Source organism: Stegostoma tigrinum, chromosome 6 (genome assembly GCF_030684315.1).
Source record: "Stegostoma tigrinum isolate sSteTig4 chromosome 6, sSteTig4.hap1, whole genome shotgun sequence".
Lineage (NCBI taxonomy): Eukaryota > Metazoa > Chordata > Chondrichthyes > Orectolobiformes > Stegostomatidae > Stegostoma > Stegostoma tigrinum.
In genome coordinates, this window is record NC_081359.1 from 53,905,775 (window position 1) to 53,929,451 (window position 23,677).

A 23,677-nucleotide genomic window follows, 5' to 3' on the forward strand; every position below is an offset into this window, starting at 1 on the left:
GATTCTGTGATAACTAGTCCATATTATAAATTTTATTTGCATTATCTGTTCTTTCTATCTGAATTTCAGGTTTCAGAAAATACTACTTCTGGAGATTGAATTGCTTTTTAATAAGATTAAAATAATTGTATATCAAGGTTAATATCGAAAATGTATAACCTTTTGGATGTAAATTGCTGTTAGTTTCTGTGCTATAGTTGTTAAAATTGCCTTTATCCTTGCCCTTGTATACCCTTGTTTTCTTCCAGAGAATTTATCTCAGCCAAAGGATAATATTTCCAGATTACATACTTCCTCAAAGGAATTTCTTGAAACTAAGAAACCATCTTTTACAGAGGATGGTACTTATTCAGAAAGGCACCCAGTGCCAAAACCAAGGACTATTTCTTATAAAGTGCAAGACTCTACAGCCTACAGTGGTCAACATCATGCTGCACCAGGACTCCTGAATCGCAATGGTTTTAATGGCAACTCTACCACTCCTAAGAAAAGTATTTTGAAACATAGCCCAAGTTCAAGTTCCAATGATTCTGAAATTTTACTCATCAGCGTTCAGGACTCGAAAAGCAAGATCGCTGCCTGTTCTCAAACCATTCCAGAACAACCAGCAGAGATTAATGCAGTCGTGGACAGTGAAGAATTGCTTGAACCCAGTAATCTTGAAAGGTTGAAGCAAGTGAGATTCTCGACAAATGCGGATGAAAAGAAAATATTGCCAACACCAAAGTCTTATGAAAACAGAAGTTCCAAAATTGGTGAAGGGTGTCTTCTAGACGCTGATTATTTTGAGGAAACAGTTGAAGGAAATGCAAATGGCATGGACAGTGCAAGTGAAGAAGAAAGTCCACATGACGTCAGTGGATTTTCTGATTGGAATCATTTATCTTCTCCTTTATCGAAAGACCCATTGAACGTGGATCAAGATGATAATGTTATGTCCAACTCTTCAGACTTTCAGCCTATCCCGGCAACAAGTTCACATATAACAAACTATACAAATAATCACTTAGCAAGTTCTGGTTCTAGTAAGCTAAATAATCAAGTCCGTGAAATGGACACAGGTGGGGTACTAACGGAAAATGAAGTCGGCAGGAGATTGAATTCAGCATCAAATCTGGCGTATCATAGTGTTGGTAAGATGGTTATTAAGAAAATAATCCCAATCAGCCTTGAGTAAATCATTCTCTTATCTACTGGTGGTATGATTACATGGTGATTTTATCTGCTCGGGAAAAAAACTTCCTTCTTTCACAAAATAATTTAATCTATGAAATCGTTGTAGTTAATTTTGGGGGAGAAAAGTATAAGCCAAAATAAAAAGAAAGCCATTAGACATTACATGTTTTAAGAAGGTGAGAATACTACAATATTTTCTAACAAATACTTCTGTCATGATAACTTGCACGAACACTTTTATCATTTCACCACTTGCAACTGAGAACAATAACATTTGTTTGCTGATTGGCACTTATTCTGTCAACATTTCAAAACTTGGATAACCTGAAACTTAAAATGAAGAAAATAGTTAGACCTGAAAGGACATTTAATGATTAATGAACTACATAAACTACAGATGTTTAAAGACCGGTAGGTTAAGAATTAGAAGATCAATGTTTTGGAAACAGTATGATAGAGCAGATGAAGATAAAACATTAGACTTGGATTCCCCAAGAAACTTGCATTTCTTGTCTGAAGCATAATTGCTGACTTTGGAGGGAGCAGCATTGTGGTACATTCTGCATGTACCTTCAATCTGAGATGAAACCTTTTGTCTTGCTAAGGTCCAACTTAAAGCCTGACTTTGCAGTTAGAGCCCATCTTGTCCAAGTTTTGCAGCCAGTTAAATCAGAAATTCAATTCGTCATTGGCTGGAGCAGTATAATGGATAATGAGGCAAATTACTGTCATGGGAAATTTTGAATTCTCTGACTTAAATAGGAGCCTAGAGTTCTGTGGGCATGTGGAGTAGCTTCAAACACACTTTTGTGTAATGTACGATGTGCATATTGAGTTTTATTTGCTCTTTCATGATAATGTTAAAATTTAATTTCTCCATTTTGGATTCTCCTATGTGCCTCCCGCATCAATTTTCAGCAATAGCACTGCCCTGCTATCTACGCTTAAAAAGAGACTGGTTTGTTGAAACTTGTTGCCTGAAATTTGATATGTGGTTCCAAAGCAGATTGCAGAATTGCATTGTTTTAGCAATGAGTTGAGTTGATCCTTGGTGAGACAAATAATTCCTCTCAGATTGACATGGGATTAGTTCTCTCCTTTCTGCTTTTACTCATCAAACTTGGCATCCATTTGTTGAAATTTAGATGGAACTGCTCAAAACAAACTACTTTATATGGTTTTGAAAAGTGTCGTATTTGGCAACATTACTATCACTATCTTGTCAAAAATGAATACAAAATTTTGTCACCAAGCCATTGTCTGACTTTATCAGAATGTATATTTGGAAATTCTATAAAATGCTCAATCAATTAGCTTGTTCATGGCATTGTGATGCAAAGGGCATTTACATCTTTGGCTTTTCTCCTCTCCCAACAAAAAAGGGATTGCTGGACAGGTTATTTTTGTTAAAATGATGCCTCGCTAATGCATATCTTCTCATCCCAGATGCTCCAATGTGGTCTATTATTTGTTACAGCTGATATGCTTCTTTATGTTAAACTTGGCAGTTTGTGAACTGTTGTTAGTCTCTTCTGATTTATTTTAGACAATGCAAAACAAATGCACTTATCTAGAGGTAGATTATTCACACCTACAATAGAATTATGGCGTTTGATTATTCTACAGTAGTTTCAAGGTCTCAAACTTTTCAAGAGAATCCAAAGAAAGCAAACCTTTTATGTTACCATAAGGTGATATTTAAGCAAATTGAATTGTTTATTTTTTCATAATGTTTAACGTAGCTATAATACATTTTAATTATGTAAAATGAAGTTGTATTCTTCAACAATAACCTCAGTTATTTTACATAGCTACATCTACAGTATTGACAGCCTGCTATTACAATTACTTTTGGATCATATCTGACATCCCATTATTTAGCATGCATTTCTTGTAGTCTATTAAAATGGAAAAACAGATGTACATTTAAAAAGTACAGTTTTCATTATAAGTTGCCGTGTGATTTAATATAACCATAAAAGTTATTTGAAGAAATGTTTTTGAAAACCATAGCTTAGAATTGTTGACAATATCAGCAGAAGATTGCTAATGTGTTTATGCGACCTTCTGCCTGTTGTACCAAATGCATTAACTTAATTAAAATAAATGGGTCAGTAACTCTTAATAAATAGATAAATGTCATGAACATGTTGAGCATTCATCTGCTAATAGCAGCTTGAATTTTTAGTATCATCCTAGATAATTAAATATACCACCATTTTAAAATCCATTGATTTGGTTATCTAACAATAAATGATGTATTTCTATGTATTTCATTGCAGATAAGCGGATACCTCACACTGACTTTGAATCTCCTCAGGTCTCTAATCAGCAGCGTCCAAAAATATTCCAAGGTAAGCATGCTATTTTTTTGGGGCCCCTCTTCAAGACAACATCAACAGAACAAAGACACGACGCTCACTCTGCACAGTCCCAAATGCCTGACAAACACACTATTGAGCACATGAAAGCAGCTGACGAATCCATATCAAAGGTGTTGGATTGGTTCACCAGAAGCGAAGAAATGCCATCTGTAAATGAAAGGTTGAAAGAAATGGAAACTCCATCTGACCCAACAGTGGAGAACAACCTGCCATTAAGTGCAAAGACAGATACTGAGTTCTCACATATTGAATCTGATATATCTACAAAAAGCCTCAAAGAGCTGCAGAACGTAAATGGTGAAATCCAAAAATCAGGAGAACAAGGAATCCAATTAAAGGAAGTTCAAATTCTAATTAAAGAGAACATTTTTGAATCCGTAATTCCCGAAACAACAGTACTGGAAGAGAAAAGTAAAATAAGAACAAAAAATAGATCTGAGAATACTTATGCAATTTTGGAGAATATAGTTAAACCTTCCAATAATCAACAGCAATACATTGGACTGGAGCGAGATAAGGAGTTAGAACAAGGACTATTTTTTTCTGAAAAAGGGAGTGTTGAAACGAATGCAAATGCCAATGGAGAGTCAGAAATCACTCCAGCAACTTCAGAAAATGTTGATTTTTTACTTGCTGCTACTAATAAAAATAATGCACAAGTGACTGGTGTCAATGATATAACAGAGGATGCACTTCCTGCTGTTCAAGAACTTCCTTCAAACCACAGAACTTCATACCAGGAAAATAGTTTTGCCAATGCAGTGTTTAAAAAGTCAACTGAGAATAAAGACACCATTAATGTTAAGTCATCTAATTACAAATCAGCAAACCAAGGATCTAATGCAACAACTACAGAAAGTTTGAACTTTATGTTTTTCAACAATGGAGTAGAAAAAGATTTAGATTCCACCAAAAACAAAAATCAGCAATCTGTTGATGGAAATGAGCACATAATCACAACATGTGAGAGTCCTTTCCTGGAAAAAGCAAGGCATAGATCAAATGAAAATATACATATATCCATATATGATGTTCAGTCAGCTTTAACAGGAAACACAACTCTGAGCAAAACAAAAACAAAGAGTCCACCTGAGCAGAATGACGAAAAAACCAGTGCTTTACCAGATAAAATTCATGTTAAAGCCCTAGATTTGAAGCAATCATTGAATAATGATGAAAATTCAACTAAGATGAAGTTCCACTTGGAGAAAAGTGACACCAATGAAATTTCTGCAAAAGAAAAGCCTTTCACTATAATTTCAATCAAGAAAAGAATATGCAGCACCTCAAATGATCCACGTCATGATCCCTCACAATTCACAAACCTAAGAAACTTCTGGGATAAAGGAACTAAAAGTGTTGATGCTGAATCAGGACTCCGAAAAACATTAGATGACAAACATTCGATTTTCAAGATGGCAACAAATAATGAACAAAGAGTGCTATTTGAGGCAAAACCTTTGGTAACTGATTATCCTGATGATCTTTCCAAAAACGAAAGTATGAAAACCGAGGAGTATCATGGACCAAGTGTCCAAGAAAGAATGCAACAGTTACTTCAACAGGGAGAAACTCAAACTGAGAAAAAAAGATTGAACACCAAATATTTTCCCAAAGTTCTCCCTACAGAGCCTGAAGAGATCAAATTAAGATTGAAGACTGCAAATAATACCTTAAATGAAAATGAACTTGGGCCTACCTCAAATACTTTCCAAAAACCCTCCTCTGAAGTAGAGGCAACTGCTCAAGAGAGAATGATTTGTGATCCAAAATCAGAGGAATCTAATAATTTGAACATTGAATTGCAGTGGAGACATCAGGAAAAAGATGGAAATGAAACTTCACCTGCTGAGGAGCAGCATAAACATGAGAGAATTTTGCAGTCCGACAACCAGACTTTCAAACTAAATGATGATGAATCAGCTGATGGAATGACTAATTCACAATCTACTTTGGAAGATATAAACCAAAGAAATTTGCAAAGAGGGTCAAATACTTTTAGCAAAATTAGAAATAATAAAGATGACAATATTTCACAGAGATTACAAAGCCAAATTCCAAATGTTCTAAAACCAACTGATAAATCATTTTCTCAAAATGTAAGCTCATCAGTTAGACAAAAGTTGTCAAAAGAAGTGAACAGTAACGAAGAAAATCTTACTTTATTTGCAGGATGTTCCCCTGTTGTAGAGGAAAATGACATTCCACAAAAGAAAATGTACACATCTGAGTCTTTGGACAGCATGATCCATAGTAGTCCGAAGACAGTTGATGTGTCTTTTCAAGAAGATAATTTATCATCTATTACAACTTACAAAGGTTCTAAATATAATGAAGACCTAGGATTAGATTTAAATAAGGATGAGAGAGGTTTTGACTTGCAAGACCAATTTCAAACTGACTTAAATCTTCTATCTGGAATTACAAAGACAAACACCTTCAAGGAAAATGGTGATAGTCCTACCAAAAAATCCATGGAAGGTTTCAAGGCAGGTGCACTAGACAACTCTGATCAAGACGATTCACCGAAAAACTATTCAAGAGGAAATAACCACTTGCATGCTGAAACCTGGAGAAGTTCACTCAGTGAGCATCTGCATTCGTTTGTTTCTCTTGGCATTGTGGGTTATTCTATTCGATTTCCGCCCCCCCCCCCTTTTTTGTTTTGGTCGATTTTAAGTTTTCTATCCACTTTTTTGATCTTTATTATCTGATTATGTATTTCCACCAATCATCTCTAGATTACTATAGAAATTGGGTTTAACTATGGTTACTCTGTGGTAGTATTAAATTTCCAGACAAATCAGTGCCTGGTTTCAAATAAGGAATAATCATGCTTTCCTTTTAATTTGACATGGTGTTACAGAGGTTCACCTGTTTCCTCCTGTTAAGTGAGTGTGAAATGATTGCTTATAATACAAATCATGAGTGAATTGGTGATGGTGACTTTGAAACTAAACATCATTTTTATAAAATTTGCTCTGGCCAGGTATTAGTATATGGGACTCGCATAGTACTTCAATTGCTTCTGGGTAAGAAGGTTATAGGGTCAAGAATACTCTAGGGCTTGACTAGGATGATAGTTCAGTGTAAAACTTAGATGTTACTACACAGTCTTGCACTGTGCTTCCTTAAAATAAGACAAACTGCAGAGTTCCCTGTCTTACCTTCCACTGCTTTAAGCAGACTTTGACAAATCCCATTGCATTGTTACAATAAGAACAAGTTAACCTCACTGAGATAGCAAGAGCTGCAGATGCTGGAGTCAGAGATAACAAAGTGTGGAGCTGAAGGAACACAGCAGGCCAGGCAGCACCAGAGGAACAGGAAACCTGACATTTCAGTTCAGGATCCTTCAGAAAAAGGGTCCTGTCCTGAAATGTCAGCTTTCCTGCACCTCTGATGTTGCCTGGCCTGCTGAGCTCCTCCAGCTCCACTCTTTGTCGTCTAGATTAACCTCAGTTTTATAGCTAACACTGTTCCATCAAACAATCTTATTTTGTAGAAACACATAAATATTGTTGTTATAAACCTTTGTGGGATCTTGAAATGTACACATGCAAAATAATACGATTCCAAAATATTGTCTTTAAAGCAATTTGGGATGATTTGAGATGTGCTATGTGGGCAAATCTCAGTCTTTTTTTATTAAATGCCTATGGATTAAAAATAATCTGTAAAACCACTTTAAATGCTTTTGCAGAAAAATATTCTAAAGAAGGAATTTAGTGTGTTATTAGCTAGTGTAGTAGTTCGTAGCTGTGCTACGTTTGCAACACAACTTCCAATGCCAGGAATAACAATTCTTACCTCTGTATATATGTGAATATTATGACATTATTTTCTTTTCTGAAATCGTACACAATTTTTACGTACTTTTATCAGACTATGCAATACGTTCTCATTTTCTAATTGTGTTGCAGGAATGAAAAACTGTAATGTGTTTACATTGCAATGCAACTTTAACTATGCCCAAATACACTTGTAACTCCCTTCAAAATAATTAGGGTGAATCAGATTTTTGAAAACAGCTTTTGCTGTTGAGTATCTTTTTAAAATTGACCTTAAACTCAGAGTCACAAACAGTGGTTAAGTTTATAAATAAGATAAAGCTAATGAAGGTAGTAAACTTGAATGAACAAATAAGCTATAGGCAGATTAACATATACTTGGAAATTGGCAGTAGGAAGACAGATAAAATTCAGTGTAGAGATCTGCAAAGTGCCTCATGTGAAGACAAAATAATGCTTAGTGACAGAACATAAAACACAAGTTCTGAGATGCACATCTACCCTACAGCACCTGCTCATCCAAACATTTTGGGCAGAACCTCAGATCTGTTGGACAATTGCAGAGGTTGATCTTTCAATCCTCTCGGTCCCATTATCTGCTTCAGTCACAATCACACCTTCCTGTTCCTGACCAAATCAGAAGATATTTTCCTAAATGGTGTGACTGCCACTTGTAAAATAAAAAAAAGGGGGATTATGATGTATTGGCTTCCACTTGAATTTCACATTCAGGTGAAAATAATAATTGGCACACTCTGAAAATCTGTGGACTTCATGGTTTGCTGCCAATGAGAATACTTCAATGAAATTGGCTGCTTACTTAGCTGTTGGAGATCCCTTTGATTTGATGCTAAGTTCAGGCTGACACTTGGAAAAGAGAAATTCACATCATGAGAAATTATTTGATCTTTTTGAGAGTGGGTTTCTTCACAGTGAGTGGTTGGTACTGTTGAAGGAAGGGTTTCAGTTAGGTTCTGCAGATTTTTAATCCAGGATATATTTTAGTTATTTTTCAACACATTTTTTGCTCCACAGCCAACCAAATTGACTACATTGTATTCTAGTAAACTTAATGCTACATTGAAAAAGGAGCAGTGCGTTACTCCCACTGTACAAATTTGGGTCATGGACCATTTCTTTGCTTGTGAACAGTAAATTGCTAATAGGTTTGTTGAGAAGACAGCATGGCAACTTGCCTTCCAAATGTTTAAAATATTTCCTTCTTTGTCTCACTGTCCTTTTCCCTCCATTTGATAAAATACCTGGTTTCAGCATCTGTTGACTTATGAACCTTCTATCTTCCACACAGTAAACCACATTGTGACCGAAATTCCAATAATTATTTTTAAAGCACAAACCGAAATAGGTACATTTGAGATCTTATCTCATAAGGTGAAGAATTTTCTCTTCCAAGCTGGGCCCACAGCATCAAGCGATCCCTTGTCTCTGCTAACCCTGTACAGTCCCTATCTGCTTTTTGCATATGTTTAAGTCGACCCGTAAAATCCCTCAAATTGGTGAGTGTGGAAATTTAGGCTATTACTACTGGATATGCAGCACAGGCACCATATTCATTGAGCTGTTCTGTTTGTGTGCAAATTTGGGCCATTGTGTCTTTCTAGTTTAGTACCTGGACTGATGAATCCTAAAACAATGGTATTTATTGAAATTGTCTTGCATTCACCCGCTTCTAAGAATCTTTGTCCAATGTTCCAGAAAGATCTCCTCCATTACATACATCTAAAAAAGGAGAAGTCAGTTGATAAATAATACTGAAATGAAGCATTGCACTTTTCTCTAACTCCAAGTGTTAGTATATAAGCATAACTATATAATGTATGGCACAAGCATATATGCTAATTACATTACGTGTAAACTTTGGAAAATTCTGTGTCCTGAAACTTTGCTAACTGAGTAAGCTAGTGCTTTTGTAAAGTAGAGATAATAACATTTCAGTTCATCCATTCTGCATCAGCTCTAAAGTCAACTAAATAAGGTGAAACTAGATTATGATGGTATTTTGGAATATCAAAATGAGGGATGCTGTTTGAATTTGCTATTCTCTTGGAATTTTCCATCTTGGTTGTTCTGTTATGGTATAATGCTGACAAGCAGCTATGCATCTGGGAGCAGAGTAATTGTTGGACCACCATCCTGCAACTGTGATCGAAATTCTTAGACTTCACTCTACTGTAGATAGTAATTGTTGGAGATTTAAGAGCACTGGTTGTATTGCTGAAACTGACTAGTGGTATATCTAAGCTATCAACGTAATGTGATTTATAGTGGGGAAAATGCTTTTTAACCACTTGAGTACAGAAAATCCTACATGGAGATAAAATAAGATCCTGATCACTCTCGACCAATATGTGGTGAAGTGATTATTTAAATGTAGCATTTTAAATAGCCATTGTGTTTCCTTTTCTAACAGGTGAGGAAGAAGAAGGGTCAACTTTAGCTTTGAAAAGAAACTCGCACACAAATGAAACTTACAAGAGTCTGCAAGATATTAACGTCATCTCCTCAAGCAGTGAGTGCATTAATTGATCGACTGTTCTGCCCTCCTCCTTAAAACCTTAATTCCATTAATCTGTGTCTTTGACCATGTTAGAAGTGTAAACAGTATCCATTATTCATTACAGTAATTTGGTTTGTCTTAAAGCTGAAAAATTTATACAATCAATAAAATCTTACTCGGTATCTAGATTATCAAATTTGTATATTTCTGTTTTTAGACTGCTGACTTCCCATTTCTGTTTTCCATTTTTAAACCGTTAGTTTTAATAATGCCTCAGTTGGAAATTGGGAGCAAATGTTGGGAGCAATTTTATCTCTAAGTTATGCACATTTAACTTAATTTGCATCTCTGAACTCGATCATTATTGAAATTGCCTTACAAATTTTATTTTAATAAAATTCATGTTGGGGATAGTGACCCGCACACGTGAAGCTGAAGAATCGTAAACTAGTATTCTGCATAAGTAAATATCTTGTGCAATAACTGATGAGATGATTATTTTTACAAAAGCCAAAAGCCGCAATATCATACTGTTCCTCTTGTGGGATCCTTGGTGAAATGAGTGACAGTTGGATCAGACACGTTTGTTTTATTTTGTGCCTCAAAACAACATTGTTAATCCAGTTGATTTAAATTTTAATGTTACATTTTCACATGTCAGTTTGGTTGTCTTACTGAAATGTGGTATTCTTCTGTTTGTCAAACAGTGCCAAATACCTTAGATACTACAAGCAAAGAAATGGTCCTCAGTGCTGATAATGGTAACTACATTTTTTTTGTTGTATGTTTTTGTAATAACATGTTGACATAGTATGAAACTACAGTGTTAATAAGTTATCCATGCATTGTCATGCTCCCCCTTTTGATCTCTCGCTGTCTCTTTCTGTCTTTAGAACATAGAAAAGTACAGGCCCTTCGGCCCACGATGTTGTGCCGAACTTTTACCTGAAACCTAAGGTCTATCTAACCTCCACTGCTACGTTATGCTATCATTCATATGCTTATCTAAGAGCCGTCTTTAATACTTAAATATTTTGTTTGAATTTATTTCTTAAATGCAACATGTATTGGCAAAGTCAGCTGGAGAAATGGAGGCGGTGTGGTGATATGCAGGGTTTGAAGTAGTTTACAGGGGTAACAAGAAGGCTGCCTCTGCATGATTGCTGATTCTTATTTTGGCTGGATTTTGGGACTGTACTTTAACTTTAATGTTGTAGGTTGCAGAACTTTTTGTTTGTAATAGTATTTCATTTGCTGCTTCATTCAAATGATTTTCTTGAATATATTTGGATTAATATATGTTTATACTTGTTTAGTTTCCAATATTCCAACAACCCCAGAAAACACGTCCTTACAGTCAAAAAGAATGAAACGGTTGAGTAAGTCAGTACCTGCATTTCCAGAGGTAAGGAAGGTATAGTTGGTTACTTTGCTCTTGGATAAATTCAGTAATTTGGCTTTCATTAATCTGAATTAGGTGACCTTTGTCTCACATTCTGTAGTTATGTAGGTTAACAGTGACTTGTAGACAGAACAGTACCTAAAGGTTAAACATCCTTGTGACAGATGGGAGTAGTTAGTTTTCAATGTGTGTCTTGAAGATGGTACTATTGCAGCAGTGATTACTGGGGACTTTGAGCATCACACCAAGGAGCTAAGAGACTTGGTTAATATTTTTAAATTGAATTCTCTGTTCAGGTTGGAGTCTGATTTTTAAAATTCACCGCTATCACTTTTAAATTATTTCTCAGGAATATGGGCATCATTGTAAGACAGATTAAAAATCTGTAAGGGAATCAAGGACTGTGATAAGGGAAGAAGGCAGAAAAGTGCAGTTGAGAATTATCTGATGATCTCATTGAATGGAAGAGCATATTTGATGGGCTGAATGGCATACTTTTCCTCCTATTATTTTAAGGTCATTATTGCCTGTATAATTTATTACCCATTCTTAGTTACCCTTGGAAAGTGGTGGCAGTGTGCTACCTTCTTGAACCACAACAGACCATGTGTTGTAATTACACCCACAGTACTTTTTGACAATGTTAAAAGTAATATAGTTCATGCCATGTTGGTGTGTGCCTTGGACGAGAACTTACAGGTGGTTGTGTTCTCGTGTCTGCTACAACTGATATTTAGATGGTAAAAGTCACAGGCTTGGAAGGTGCTTTCAGGTTGGGATATCCAACGGTTCAAGAGTTGAGTGCTGCTAATGGTCTCTCCCTTTGGCCACTTTTATATACTAAGAAGATGCCTTTGGCCTCCAACCTGCTATCCCATCTATTTGTGTTCCCCTCATACCTACCCCCAAGCACTTGTGCACTTCATAATCACAGATCACATGTTTTTAGATTTAATGTTATATCAAATCTTCCACTTAGATATGAAAGATGAACTGGGTTGCTATTTGTTGTCCTTGTCTGCGTCATTTAATGCTTGGTAACAAATAACTTCTCAACACAGTTAAGTTTCATCACATCTGTCCAATTTGTTTTTGCTTAATATATTCTCTCATATTTTAGAAGCCGCAGTTTGAAGTTTGTGAATAGTTGGTGAGTTTATAACTAATCTCTAGCAAAAGTAACCCAAAATGGGTACCCAGCCGAAGGTGCTACATCGCTGTTAATTTCAATATCAAACATTGAGAACATGACTTGAAGACATTTGAGTGCTTTCACTGCTACGTGTAAACTAGCTTTAATCTTTAGCTGATGCACAATCATATGCTAAGTGGTTTTAATAATTCCTTGTAGAACATGAGATTTAAATTATTTGAATTGGGTGAGGTCACAAAGCAAAAATGGGCTGTGGCCTCCTAAAATTGTGTCCATTCCACAGAATTAATAAATATTACCTTTTCATTTTTTATTTCAGAAATCCTTAAAATAAATATTAACTGTGTAGATTTTAGTTATAAACTACTGAAATAAGCAGGCTGGAATTTTTGGAAAAGACTAGAAGTGGAACTTGATCCTGTGTAGTTCCATGGCAAAAATTGGGCAGTCTTTAACAGGCAACATATACGCAACAGGATCTGCTGATCTGCTAATTGATGTGACCGCTGCTAAGGGGCAACAGGAAGAAGAGGAGGTTGCGTCTATGCCAAGTAGGCAAGGACTGGTGACTGAGGAGTTGTATCCTGTAGCAATGTTGCCAATGTCACAGAAGTAGCAATTGCTGCCAGTGATTCCTTTGTAGGCCATTATGCACTCACGAAGGAGACTTCACCCCAAGAATCTCACAGGAGCTGCCTTGCATCAGCTTATGGTTACCTTACATGGTGAAATCCACACATGAAGCTGGTAAAGTATTAAGAACAGGAAGTGACTCTTTGTTAAGAGCTCACTTGGTTAAACTGGCTACCTGAGAATATTTCCTGGTGTTGTGAAGATGCCCGACTTGCTTTCTGAGCACTTCTGCCTTCTAACCAATTTCCAGACAGCTGGTAAACTCTATCTTGTAATGTTTAGAAACAAAATAATGCTAGAGTAGTGTAATTGACATGAGAGCTGTTGTCATAAATTATTGAACTCTCATTAATGAAAATAATGTGTTTTTGTGGACAGGGATTCAGTGGTGTTTTATTTAATCAATGTTTAAATAAAAATTGGTGGAATGAAATTGGAGTTCTGGATGATCTAATGTTAAACAGTCTCCTATTTAGAAGGAAGTGCAGGTTGTAGGAATGGTTTTAAAAATGTAAAGGATATGGCCTTTTCTTAAAAAAGAAACCATCCCAATTAGACTGAGTTGTACTAAATTATTTATTTTGATGTATTATTTGTAATTTGTACTTTACTTTTCCAAATTCAAAATAAGCAAAAAGATACATAGAACTTGAACTTCAATTTTCAGTAATTCAGAGCCCTTGAGTTTACATGCTCTTACTTACAGCTTAAGTATTGTTGATATTGACAACACGTGATTTATTATGGAATTCTATAGAATGATGATGCAGACTCCATGTTGGAGAACAGCTTCCAGATGGACAAACATGGGACAATCGCAAGCTCTCTAACAAACATTAGTGGCTCTTCTGGCATGGCATCAAGATCCTCTGTATGTAAAAGTTTTCTGTTACTCCATATAATGCTTTTACTAACTTGTGTCAGCAACCTGGTCTTTATATATTATATCAAACACCCCCACTAGTCCTGCCATCCTGATGAGATTAATAGCTCTGCCATGTTATGTGCACTAACTATTTCAAATGAAACCCTGGATGAAATTTAATGACATCCACTTGTGTGGGTAGGTAGTGGGAGGGGGGGGGAAGTGGGAGAAATAGGTGACAAGATATGCATCTGATTCCTGGCATTGGGGATAACTTTCTGTTAAAAAGATATGGGCAGCAAGGGGCTGATAATGGGAATCCATTCCCACCCACACACTCAACAGAAGTGACATGGGCTTCACTAGTTCTGCAACACTAAATCTTGGCACTTGATTAAAAATTCTGATGGAGCCATTGAGCAGAAGACCTATGACTCCTCACTGGTAGGGGCACTCTGTGTGATAGTTCCTCAATAATTACCATCTACAGCACAGAAATAGCCCGTTTGCTTCAGATGGTCTTTGGTACTTTTCTTCCCCATGAACCTTCTCCTATGTTTTATCCAATCAATATCTATTTTTTGCCATCCAACTTCTCTCAGATCGTAGGATCTGCAGATGCTGGAGAATCTGAGATAACAAGGTGTAGAGCTCGGCGAACACAGCAGGCCAAGCAGCATCAGAGGAGCAGGAAGGCCAACGTTTTGGGCCTAGACCTGAAGAAGGATCTAGGCTGGAAATGTCAGCCTTCCTGCTCCTCTGATGCTGCTAGGCCTGCTGTGTTCGTCCAGCTCTACATCTTGTTATCTCATCTTCTCTCAAATGCAGCTTTATTCTTTGCCTCAGCGTTTTTTTTTGGAAGAGATTCTACATTTTTGCCACACTGTATGTTGAAATAGAAGTTTCTCCTGAATTCCTTACTGGGTTTATTGGTGACTGTCTTATACTTAAGGATCCTAGTTTTGGTCTCCCAAGTAGAAACATTATTATTGCGTCTATTTAAACCTTTCAACTTTTTTTGCTTTACTTTCTCTTTCCTAGAGGAAAGAGCTTCAGTGCATTCAGTCACACCCAGAGACCCTGATCTTCTCCATTCTGGTTAAGAGGGGAAGTGAAGAGGAAAATAAAATTGGCAAAGATAGAATATGAAAATAGAATGGCAGTTGACAAAAAACTCTTCTGTTTATGTAAATAGTGAGCAGGGCATATGTGGATCTGGGGATTATTAAGGACCAAAGGATGATATTCTTATAGCTGTAGGGCAAAGTTAGTTTTATTTTAAATCAGTGTTTATGAAGTAAGAGGATGCTGACAAAGAATCAGCTGAAGTGGCAGAGGAAATGGAGGCGATGTAAATTTGACACGTGAAAGTTGATTGTCACCTATCGTGATGTGATACTGCTGCTGCCTCCTGTAACACATGAACATGGCGTGAGTCATGAAGTACTGAAGAATTAAATGACCTTTTGTTTGTACACTACAATCACAAGCTCTTGCCGTCTGGGCTCAAGCTAAGCAATTTGGATGTACTGTAGCATGGTTTTGTCAATTTGTCATGCTGCAAGAAGACTCAGTAAGATGCAGAGTGAAACATTTTTGTACCATTAACTCTCATACCATACCATGGCATGGTAATGACAGCATGAACATGTACCTTAACAGTGTATTGCACATATACTGGGTGACGACACAACGGGATGTACTGGAACAGCTATAATGCCTAATGACGTGCTACTAGTCCAAATGGCTTGCAACCCAAATTGCTCGGAGAACTTGAGAGTGGAGATAGGAGAAAACCTAATCATGATATTTTAAATTTTCCTAGATATTAGAGAGGTACCAGAGGAATGGAAAGTGGCAAATCTGACATTCACTCCTCATAACTGTAGCTAATCAGTTTAATACCATCAGTGGACAAGCCTTGAGAAATATTAATTATGGTAAAACTTAACAGGCACTTGGAGATGTTTCAGTTTAAAAGGAGAACTGATGTGAATTTTTAAAAAATAGATTATGCTGAATGAATTTGATATCTTTTGTGCAATGGAGAAAGTTGATAGCAATGAATGGATGTCACGCAAAGTATCACATCAAAGGCTGGCTACTAAAATAAGTCATGGAGAGTTAATGTCAGTTTTGATAAAATGTTGATTTGAGGACAGAAAACAGTGAGTTGTGGCAAATGTTCTTTATTCGCGTTTGCAATGTGGGCATTCCTGGCATGGTCTGCATTTAGAAGAGCAAGGAGTGTTTTAATTGAAGGAGGTTGAAGGCCTGATGATGAAATTTGCAGATGACACAAAGCTAGGCAGGAAAGTAAGTTGTGAAGATAACATAACAAGGACGTGGATCAATATATAAAAGTTGAGTGAGTAAATGGAAATCTGGCAGATGGTGTAAATTGTGGGAAAATGAGGTTATTCGCTTTGGCAAGAAGAATTTAAAACAAAAAGTATTATTGAAATAGATAATTGCAGAATTCTATGGTGCCGAGGGATCTAGGTGTTCTCATGGGTGCATAACAAAAAGTTAGAATGCAAGCTCAGTAAGTTAATAAAAAAAAAAGCGAACATGATGCTATCCGTTATTATGAGAGAAATTGAACATATAGATAAAGATGCTATGTGTCATTTATGCATGGCATTGGTGAGACCAGATCTGCCACAGTTTTAGCCTCCTTACTTAAGGAAGGATATAAATATGTTGCAGACGGTTCAGGGGATATTTGTTTGATACCTGGAATATGCAGTTATTGTGAGGAAAGATTGGACACATTGGAATAATTTTCACTGGAATTTGAAAGAGCAAGGAGTAATTTACTTGAATTTTTTACGATCTTGAATGGACATGGAAATAACTTTGTCTCTTGGAGGTGAGTGCAGAACTGGGAGACACTGTTGTAAAATTAGGGGTCAACCTTTTATAATAAGGTTGAGTGGAAATTGTTTCTTTCTGTGTCTTGTGTATCTTTTTGGGCTCTGCCTCAGAAGTTAGTGGAAGTTGCGTCATTTGGATTATTTCAAAGCAGAGGTGTGAAATAACTCCAAGAGGTCGATATTCCCTCACCATGTCACCCATTATTTCCATGTGGAGAGTCTTTGACACTGATCCAGCTCGTCCAGAGCCAGCTCTGAGAGAACTGGATGTCTGACACCCCTGTTCTTAACTGTCAGCTAGGACTCCCTGTTTCGACCAGAATAACAGCCCAACTCAGAGAACTCGTATTCTGAGGTCCTCCTGGCTGATCTTGTTACAAGTATTGCAAGGCGGAACATTTTTATTAGGCATAGAAGTTAATTATTGGGAGTAAATGGAAATGTGTAATTCAGAACATAATCAAAAATCTGCCATGATTCTGTTGAATGGTGGAGCAGGCCTGAAGGGCTGAATGGCCTGCTTCTGTTAATAATTTATGTTCATTTGTGATGCACGTCCCTAATTTCACTTGAAATGAATGGCTTTCCAGGCCTTTTCAGACAGCAATGAAGATTCAATCACATTGCTTTGGGTCTAGAGTTGCATGTAGGCCACCGCTGTCATGAATGGGAAATTTTCTTCTAAAAGATGTAGGGGTTAGATATACTACTCTAATGACAATCAAAAATTTGTTTCATGGTCATTGTCAGTGTACACTAGGATTCCAGATTTATTTATTGAATTTACATTCCATTAGCTGCCACGGAAGAATTTGGAGCAATGTCCTCAGGGCATTATGTCTGTCAATTGGAACTACTAATCTAGTGACATTATCACTGCTGCTGTTTCTCAGACTGGAGGAGGGTAGACATTGGCCTTCTGAAAGGGCCAGTGCTAAGGCCACTGATATTTTTAACATATAAAATGAGCTGAATATTAGAACTGATTTACTATCAATACCAATCTTAAACGGTGTGACAAACATTGAGGAGGATGTCAATCAGCTGCAACATGACACAAGCCAGTAGAATTGACAGGCAGATGCTAGACAGAATTTAATGTTGAAAATTCAGGTGATATGTTTTGCAGAGGGATAGTGGGAGGCAGTATTGATCCCCTCACATTTCTGTAGAATATGCAGAGTCAGTGGGTCATGGAGGTGTGCGTGCTTGAACGTTGGAAGATGGCAGGACTTGGGTTGGAGTTGGAGAAAGGCCAACCATAATATTTCAATCTTTCGTGGATACTGCAGAAGTGCCAGAGGAATGGAAACTGGCAAATGTGGCACCCTTTTTTTAAAAGGGGTATGAGGATATTCCTAGTAATGAGAAGTTGATTAATTTAACATTAGTGATGGACAAGAGATTTTAAAGAATAATCAGGACAAAGAAAGGGGCCTTTTTTGGCTTTTTGAGAAAGTAATTAGCAAAACATATGGGGTTGCGGACCTCAAAGGAATGGTATTGAGGACTGAAGCAGAAGTTTTGCTAAATCCTCATGAAGAATGAGTTGGGCCACCCATAGATGATTATGCTCAGTTCAGGTCACCATCTATTCGGAGGAAAGTGAGAGTCCTTGAGTGACTACGTATGAGACTTGCCAGAAAAGTTTCAGGTCAGGAGTTTTAGCTACCAGGTTGACTTGAAAAAGCTTTAGTTGTTCTGAGAGTCATACCATATAAACCAAACGCTTTGGTCCACCATGCCACTGCTGACTAACAAACCCCAAAGTACACTATTCCCATTTACCTGCTCGTGGTCCATAGCCTGTCATGCCCTAGCATTTTAAATACTCATCTAGAGGCTCCTTAAATGTTGCGTGAGTATTCACCTCCGCCACCCCTTTCGGCTGCAGGTTCTGTGCGTTTACACCTTCTGGGCGATTTCTTTATTAAAATTAAAAATTCCTTTGATTTCATCTGAACTACTTACTACTTGCCTTAAATCTATGTCCCCTGGTCTTAGACATGTCTGCCATAAGGAAGAGATTCTCCTGATGCACTCTATTGCTGTCATAATTTTGTATACCTAAATTAGATCCACCACCCCTCCTGCCTCAGCCTTCTTTGCTCCAAGGGAAATAAACCCAACCTATCCAGTCTTTCCTCAACTGAGAGTTTTCATCTCGGGCAACATCTAGGTGAATCTCTTCTGCAATGTCTCCAGTGGTATGAAGTCCTTTTGATATTGTGGCAACCTAAATTCCATCCAATGTTTTATAAAGTTGGAATAAGACTTCCTTGCTCTGCTATTCTGTTCCCCAGCTATTGACGGCCACCACACTCTGCGTGTCATCTTAACCACCCTGTCTACCTGTGCAAATACCTTCTGGAATCAGTGGACTTGTATGCCAACATCCATTTTTTGCCTTAGTATTCCCTAAGGACCTACTGTACATTGTGCATATCCTTCCATTATTAGACCTTCCAAAATGCATAACCTTGCACTTATTGGAATTAAATTCCTTCTGCCATAGCTCTGCCCAATTTAGCAACTAATCTATTATCAGATTATAGCCTGACACTCATCCTCACCATCAACAGCATCCCCAACTCTAACCCTTGGAGTAAAGGAGATCTGATGGAGGCACAAAAGATTATGGCAGACTTGCATTTTAAAAATAAGTCAAATTAGCTGATATTACAGTGATGAGGGATGAGAAATTTAAGTTTTGATTAAGTGATACAGTGTGGTTGTGAAATAACTTTTTGCACAGTGTGTGGTAATGACCTGGACCCCTCTCCCTGGCAGAGTGATGGAAACTGAGACATTTAATGATTTAAAAAGGATATCGGGTGGTATTTGAGCAAAATAAACTTGCTACAGGGTTAGACTAGGTGAATGGGACTGACTGGATTGCTCTGAAAAGAGCTGATAAAGACTTGATGGGTCAAATGGTTTCTTTCTTTGCTGCAATAAATGTGACTCACCCTTTCTTTGTTTTTGCATGGTGTATGGCTTTTTCTTTTTAGCTTTAAGCTAACTTGTTGGCCTTCTTTGTTTCATCATTGGCTAACGTTCTTATTTTTAAACAGAATATAATTCTTGATCCTATTTTTAATTTTTCTCATTGATATTTTATCTTTTGGCTTGTTAGGGGTGCTTTTTCAGTGAAAAGACATTCCCTAGTTCCATTCCCATCACTCCAGATCAGTTTTGTGCCAGTCTGCCATTTTGTTTTAAAATGGCAGAGAGACAGTCAAGTTCATTATGGTATAATCATTATTCTCCAGCTGTTCCCTACACAACTGCGAATGTTGAAAGTCTGAAACAAAACCAGAAATTTCTGGAGAAAGTCAGCAGGTCTGGCAGCATTTGTAGAAAGAAAGCAACTAATGTTTTGGGTCTAGCAATCCTTTGAAACATTAACCCTGCTTTTTCTTCATAATTTCTGCCTGACTGCTGTATTTGTCCAGCGGTTTCTGTTTTGCTTCCTGTAATTACTTCTGTTTGGGTTTATTTTATTTTCTATTTGTCCACTCTTTAAAACAAAATTATAGCATTTCCCTTTCCAGTATTAGCTTCCTGTTCCCAAATGAAATCCCTGCTTCCCACTTCAATCTTTCAGCTGTGTACTCAACTTTGGACTGTCTGTCCTATTATGTCAATTGTCGTGTGATTCAAGTTCTTAACTCTGAGATTACAACCCACATGGGCTTTATTTATTTTTAAAACTTGATTCCTAAGCAAGAATGCCTTCCTTTTCTTCCATGCCATTAGCCGCTATAGGGAACATGACAACATGATCTCCTCCACCTTTTCAACTACTTCTCCAGTTTTCCTCAAGACACTTTATGTTGGCACAATTTTTGCAGAAGGGCTTTGGAAGATACCTGCTGCTTTCTTGTTGGAATTTGCCACCAAGTTTGTGAAGAGTGCCATATGGAACAAGAGATCTGGTTGCCAGGCTAAAAGTATGTTTAGTACATCAAACTTGTAACTTTTAATTCTTTCATACCAGCAGTTGTTTGTGTCTGAAGTTAAATGATAACTTTTTTTTCTATGGATTCCCCACCCTCCACTCTTCATGTTTCAGAAATGATGAGGATAAGCAAATGACCTTGTATATCAAGGCATTTTTCAGCTGGTCATTGGATCACGCACAGCTAGTTCTGTTTCTCTTTTGTCTTACCCTTAGCATTTACCAGCAATATTAATTTCCACCAACCACGTGAAGATTAAATCTGTATTTTTATGCTGTTCTTCTTGCACAAACCGAGGTTTTTCTGTAAATGTTTCAACCATTGCATGAATTCACTGTATTACATATAGTAGTGCATTTGCTATTGTTGTTTCTACTAACCATGCAGGATGACTGCTGGCAACCCTTTCACAAAATAATTGCAGAGAAGGATGAAAAAGGAACCAAGTGCATTAAAGTGAAATTCAGACTTATGAGTCAAAATTTAAGCATCCAATGAATGGCAATAATAAAACATAATCTAAACATATTTCTTCAAGTTCTTTTTTTCAACGAGGAACATTTGAGGACATTGTGTTCACTTGTTAATATATTTAAATAATAAAACCAATCGAATGCATTGCTGAAAGCCCGTTCCATGTCATTCTTTGTTGGACCTGCATAACGTGCTGTTTGGAAGATGAAGTCTGACTATAGGAAGGAAAGGGAGAAATTTTGCAGTCTCCTTAGGTGTCAGTTTTAAGTTTAACTCTTGACATAACAGGAAAGTAATTCTGTTTCCTCCTTAGAAAGTCAGATTGTTTTATTGATGTCATGGAGTCATAAAGATCTACTGCATAGGAAGAAAGGAACTTTGCCCTACTGTTTCCATGTCAGCCAAAAGCAACCATCTCAATATTGCTCCTGAGATGCTGCTGGGCCTGCTGTGTTCATCCAGCCTCACATTTTATTATCTTGGATTCTCCAGCATCTGCAGTTCCCATTATCACATCTCAATATTGTAATCCCATTTCCCAGCATTTAGCCCGTATCTTTGTGTGCCTTAGCATTGCAAGCGTGCATCTAAATACTCTTTAAATGTAATGAGGGTTTCTGGTTCTACCACCCTTGCAGGCAGTGAGTTCCAAATTTCAGCCACCCTCTGGGTGAAAAAGTTTTTTCTCTCATATCCTCAACCTTCTACCCCCTACCTTAAATATATGCTCCCTGGCATTTATCCTTCCATCAAAGCAAAAACTCTACCCTATCTATGCCCCTTAAAATTTTATACATATTATAAATGGTGACACTCCTTCTATCCTAAATTGAGTTAGAGCAGTCAAATTGAGTCACTAGATTGGAGGATCAATAAGGTGTTTGTCGTTGGATAAAGGGACCAACTAACAAAAATGTGGAAGAATGAATTTGTGTTTGAATTCCTACAGTTCTCTACAATCATTTGTTGTGTGTCAGAGTGCAATTTTCTTCCCTTGAACATGAAAAGCTAATACTTATGTCGATTTCTTTTTACAGTTTTGTTCAAGATTATCAGTTTGTACTCAAGATTTTTTACATGTATTTTGTAGTTTGCCGATCTGTTACATTTTCCCTGGCAGTGATGGTAGGAATGATTCTGAAGCCTTGCATTGCAGTTTTCTTTTCTCATTTCTTCATAATTATTTTACCCCTTATTTATTTTCAAGAACCCAATAACATAAATCAGATTCGAAGACCATCATTCAATGTTTTTAAGTAGCTCTAAAAGTGGCAGAATTTGAAAAATGAGAGAGAACTTTTAGTAACATATGCAAAATTGCCTTGGCACTTATACAAGAATAATGTATGAATGATCTGAGAAAATGTTCACTCTATTTGTACAAACTAAAAAACTAATTTTCTTTAAATATTGTTTATTTAATTTTTAAACTATTTGAATGCTAACAGGTTAGTGGAAGTACAATGAGCATCTACAGCAGTGATTTTGGAAATGTTGACGTCCAAGGGAAGATGCAGTTTTCATTGGATTACGTAGACAAGTTGAAAGAATTCCATATTTTTGTGGTACGCTGCTCAGGTTTAGCTGCTGCTGAAAAGAAGAAAAATCGATCAGATCCGTTAGTAAAGCTTTCTTTTATTTATTATTCATTCTATGTAGAATCCTCATGTAACCACAAAAATAAGTACTGTTTCATATTTAATGCTCAATTTACATCCATACAGACACAAAACTTGAGTTTGACCCAAGATCTGTACTGTGTTTAACTGACTTTTGAATGCCCTCATTCAGGGAGGAAAATTTCTCTAGAATTACATGAAATCAGGTTGCGAAGGATCACTGGAGATGATCCTTTTAGTGCACTATTCCCAGTCCAGCAACATAACTGACGACCAGGGAGCGTGACAATCTGGTGCCCACTAGTTTGCTTGTAATCTTGGCTGTCCGGTGTAGGTTAGAACATTTCCCTCAGTAGCAGTGGTAAATTTTCCCCCAAGTTATGTATGCATGCTTTTTTTGATTAGACTAATGTATTATTCCAGAATGAATGTGATTTGCCCTGTGGAATTTCTAATCCACTTGATCAGAAATGTTATGACATGCCTTTAAAGGAGGTGGGACTTGAATCCAGGCCTTCTGACTACCATTCTATGAAGCCTCTCAAAAAGTGAGGTTCAAACAGCAATTGCATCCTGTAGGGGTGACCTGTACCTGGCTATGTAAGGTGACTTGTACCTGAACACACTAAGCTGCCCGTGCCTGCATGCAAGCTGACATATAGAAGCTAAGTAAAACTAAGCAGACTGCTCGCACAGTGAAATACAATGCTGCCTTTGAACAGAACTGCTAGAAGGTCTGTAAAGGAACACTATGTTCCCATTCTGATAAAAGGATTCCTGAGGACAGATAAATGACCAATTTCAGCTTTATCAATGAAAGGGTT

The 23,677-nt window shown here is 37.0% G+C and overlaps 1 protein-coding gene across 6 annotated transcripts in view; it reads left to right on the forward strand.

Annotated features, from left to right (window-relative positions):
- The window catches only part of LOC125453192 (synaptotagmin-like protein 2), a 142,191-nt gene that overhangs the window by 94,503 nt on the left and 24,011 nt on the right, over positions 1 to 23,677 (forward strand). Inside the window, exons 7-14 of one of the 6 annotated variants that reach the window (XM_048532424.2) lie at positions 249 to 1,133; positions 3,459 to 3,530; positions 5,733 to 6,146; positions 9,783 to 9,881; positions 10,577 to 10,630; positions 11,186 to 11,274; positions 13,815 to 13,928; positions 22,683 to 22,852. In XM_048532424.2, coding sequence (XP_048388381.1) covers positions 249 to 1,133; positions 3,459 to 3,530; positions 5,733 to 6,146; positions 9,783 to 9,881; positions 10,577 to 10,630; positions 11,186 to 11,274; positions 13,815 to 13,928; positions 22,683 to 22,852 — 1,897 coding nt within the window. The remainder of the gene's footprint in view (positions 1 to 248; positions 1,134 to 3,458; positions 3,531 to 5,732; positions 6,147 to 9,782; positions 9,882 to 10,576; positions 10,631 to 11,185; positions 11,275 to 13,814; positions 13,929 to 22,682; positions 22,853 to 23,677) is intronic. The other 5 variants (XM_048532425.2, XM_048532426.2, XM_048532427.2 and 2 more) reach the window with 5 other exon arrangements.